The sequence below is a fragment of the Lactuca serriola genome, chromosome 8 (genome assembly GCF_051521515.1).
Source record: "Lactuca serriola cultivar US96UC23 chromosome 8, Lser_US96UC23_V15, whole genome shotgun sequence".
In the NCBI taxonomy this organism is placed as follows: domain Eukaryota; kingdom Viridiplantae; phylum Streptophyta; class Magnoliopsida; order Asterales; family Asteraceae; genus Lactuca; species Lactuca serriola.
Window position 1 is genome coordinate 252,272,389 of NC_136415.1, and position 3,570 is coordinate 252,275,958.

General features: G+C 29.3%; 1 protein-coding gene across 1 annotated transcript; it reads right to left on the bottom strand.

Moving 5' to 3' along the window:
- Nucleotides 1-597: 597 nt before the first annotated feature.
- Nucleotides 598-2,907, bottom strand: LOC145069195 (reticulon-like protein B9). Its single transcript, XM_079016143.1, has 5 exons — nt 2,727-2,907; nt 2,274-2,454; nt 1,706-1,838; nt 1,438-1,507; nt 598-891 (listed from the first exon to the last, which is right to left on the bottom strand). Exons 1-5 carry the CDS (start codon nt 2,830-2,832, stop codon nt 722-724), a joined length of 660 nt encoding a protein of 219 aa, XP_078872269.1. The 5' UTR covers nt 2,833-2,907; the 3' UTR covers nt 598-721.
- Nucleotides 2,908-3,570: the final 663 nt, after the last annotated feature.

Here is a 3,570-nt window from a genome sequence, read left to right on the forward strand (position 1 = left end):
GGAGGGTTAAACAAATATATTATATATATTCAAAATCTTTTATTTATAGTAAATCTTTTTGTAAATCTTTGTGATTATATTTTTCCTCTTCTCCATTGTATTTTCTGTATATACTTATACCCTTCAATAATGAGATTAATCTTTGTCTACCCTAATAACATGAATTTGAGTTCTTCTCAGATATGTTTCGCCTCGTACAACCATCGTTTTGCTTGAAGGAGATATTAGTCACACTTAGCTTTCTGTATTTTGTTTAATTTATGTTCTTGTTGTAGTTAGTTGTATATCTCCATTCTTATAGGATTGTATGGGTAAATTGTTACTTTATTTATAGACTTTTTGTTGTCCTCATTTGCTATGGAGATTCAGTCTCTCATCCATCAATACACAGTATACATTGTATTTTTGCTATAAATTTAATATAAATAAAAAGTATATAGGATTGAATAATAAAGTAGTGTTAATAATTGCTTAGTAAATATTGAAACACCAAAAGGCTTCTAGCCCAACCGTATTAGGTGATCCCCTTTCTTCCTTGAAGTCAAGGGTTTAAGTGGTTCAAAAGAAAAATAAATATTGAAAACTATGATATGATAAAATCAAAATGTCATTAAAGAAAAAAAAAATTATGAATTTTTTATACATTCTCTCCCGTTTTCTTTATAATCATCTCTCCAATTTAGTAAAAAAAACCAATTAAATTCGGTATATTTGATGGATTTTACAAATATTTCCTGTGTTTGAGGGGCCATCTCGGTATCTTCGAAACAATATTTCTATCAAATGTGTTGTAGGCCTTCGAAATCCTCCAAATTAACGTCGCAAACAGATAATTTACCTTTTCCTCATGCCTCTCATATAAATACGGTAGTGTCCCCATGCACACGATCCCTATTGCATAAGCCAATAAAATTCATATTATGATTCTCAATGGTAAATATAAAAATTTTCCACTAAAAGGGTAATATGGATCCATTAATAAAATACGGGAGCTCACAGCACCCTTTATACAACACCATTAAAAATGGTTCCCTGCCTTCAATACATTGGCAAATAACAAAAGTCGCATAAAAAGACATCTAATAAAAATTCGAAACAAAATCAGATATACTTTTCTTCTATGTTCTCTTTGCAATTATTGTTTCGAATTCACACATAACAAACATGTATTTTGTGTTTATTATATCTGATTTTGTCTGAAATCGAGATTGTAATTTTTCTCGGATCATTCCAAATATGATTTGGTGTAGCTCTAGGCAATTAGGTAGATGTAACAGATTCGGGAAATTGTTTGTACACAATACCTGGAATATCTAAGTTGATATTTATATTTAACCTTATATTTATTCGAAGGGGTGTAATAATTGTAAAACAATTTCCATACATAATATAATATAGAAAGGTACAAAAAGCATGTTATAAACAAAGTTTGTTTACCAATGAACAGAAGATTTGATGCGGCGATGTAGTTCCCAATCGTTGAAAGCATTGAAATAACGAGAATCACCTGATCAAACATAAATTAAGGAATCCAACATATGAATAATGAAATTGATAAGACATTTGAATCTCCTTTTGGCAATATGTTGCAAAAAATTTGTCGTATTCAAACAATTAATACTTACTGAGAAACAAAAAACGATCTATATTAAATTTTCCTCAGGAAACGAGAAAATAATTGAACACGTAACCTTCAAATTATTACCAAACAAAAGAGTTTAATGTCGTTTCCACAAGCAATGTAGATAAGCCACGACAAGAAGACGTTGAGTTTTTCACATATAACTTTGCATAACATTGATTCCTCCAATAGGAACTTGGGGATTTCAGGAGGAGTCCTGTAACACATAATTCCAAACTTGTTAAACAACATAAACACTGTTGTAGTTTTTATTTAACCACTAACAAAATTTTATCTTTTTAACAACTTAGAATTTATTTTTTTGTCTCTTTGCAAAAAAGCTGTAGTAAACTGAAAATTACAATCGGAAGAATACTGGCCTTGTTATTATTATTATTATTATTTTTAAATTTCAACGTTTTAATGATTAACTAAATCATTAAAAAAATCCAAATAATTAAATTGAACAAATTCCAAACAATAATATTTTCTATAAAATTCAAAGTCTTGTATAGCATTCTTTTAGAAAGAAAAAAAATACTCAGTGTTAAATGACATTATTTTAATTATTTAACCAAAAAATAAACTACATGAGTTTTATAAAATTTGGCGTTATATTCAGTTATTTGAATTTCATAGAACTAGATCTTACCATTTGAAGGCTTTGGCTCCATTGGACCAAATAAATATAACAAGCATGAGAGTGATGGTCAAGTGACAAAGAAATGTCACAAGGTTATACTCCGCAACCTCGAAAAGAAACCATAATGTCAACACCCCCATAAAAACCGCACCCGATACCGCTTTGTCTCTCCATAATAAAATATTTGCAGCTGATAATTCAAAATTTTTGTTTCTTAGACCATCACTAAAACATAACACCATTTACAAAAGATGTTTCTTACTCCCTTTTTGCAGTAACTCTATTATTTTAATGCATAAAAATAAAGTGAAGGAACATTAGTACTCCCTTTTTTTTTATGTAATCTTGTGATTACTCTGTTTCTGGAGTTAGATTAGAGCATTTTAACTACTAAATATTTTTAAACCAAATGAAAAAAATATTCATATCACTATTGCATACATTTAATTTCACATATCATACCTTTTCCACCTCCGAGTATTTCGTAGATTGGCTTCTCGCGGCCAAACAACCTCATTCTTCGTGCTCTGTTGTCATTGTCATTCGATAAGTAAGTGTAAGTCGACATTTTCCTTTTCTTATACTGTTTTTTTTTTTCTCTAAAAATGAAAATAATAAGGACTTTTGAAAGGTTGCTACAAAGGAGAGGATATAGAGAGAGGTGTAGGGATTCCAAGCTTGTAAGCAAAGTATATAGAGGATGAAGAAAGGAATGCCCTTTGGGCACGGTTTACTTTGGTTATTAAAAAGTATATATTAATAAAATAAAAAGATTTATTATAATTAATGTAATTTAAAACTTTTATGGTAAAAATATTCTTTTTTTAAATGTAAACTAATAGTAGAATATTCGTAACATGTTTGCCATTAAAGTCTTGAATTAGAATCTTGGCCTTTTTCTTGAGCAACTTTACACATGAACACACACATGGTGGCTTTTTTCATTGATTTAATAAATTGTTTCTTCGAGCTATGTTTTTAATGGGTCTATCAAGTCAACGACTCAATAGTAAGTCGAAATGAGTTTTAAATATTATAATTTTATGAATCTTAAATCTTATTATTCAAATAATTAAATTAATGTATTTAATAATATACACTTTGTATAATTACATATAGGGTAAATTACACGGATGGTCCATGTGGTATAGGGAATCTGCGTTCCTGGTCCATAAATTAGAATTCAAAATCAAAATCGAAATGTTTGAAACCCCTAACACTTTCATGATGAAACTCCATCTGAAACGATTAATGAAGCAGATCATACTCTCAGGCCATCGGTTCTCTGTCAACCCTTCCCATGAAT

Coding starts and splice junctions, on each gene's coding strand:
- LOC145069195 (XM_079016143.1), bottom strand. CDS start 2,832: ATGTCGACTTACACTTACTTATCGAATGACAATGACAACAGAGCACGA. Junction 1,839..2,273: donor GGAGCCAAAGCCTTCAAATG/GTAAGATCTAGT, acceptor TATGTGTTACAG/GACTCCTCCTGAAATCCCCA. Junction 1,508..1,705: donor ACATTAAACTCTTTTGTTTG/GTAATAATTTGA, acceptor ATGTTTGATCAG/GTGATTCTCGTTATTTCAAT.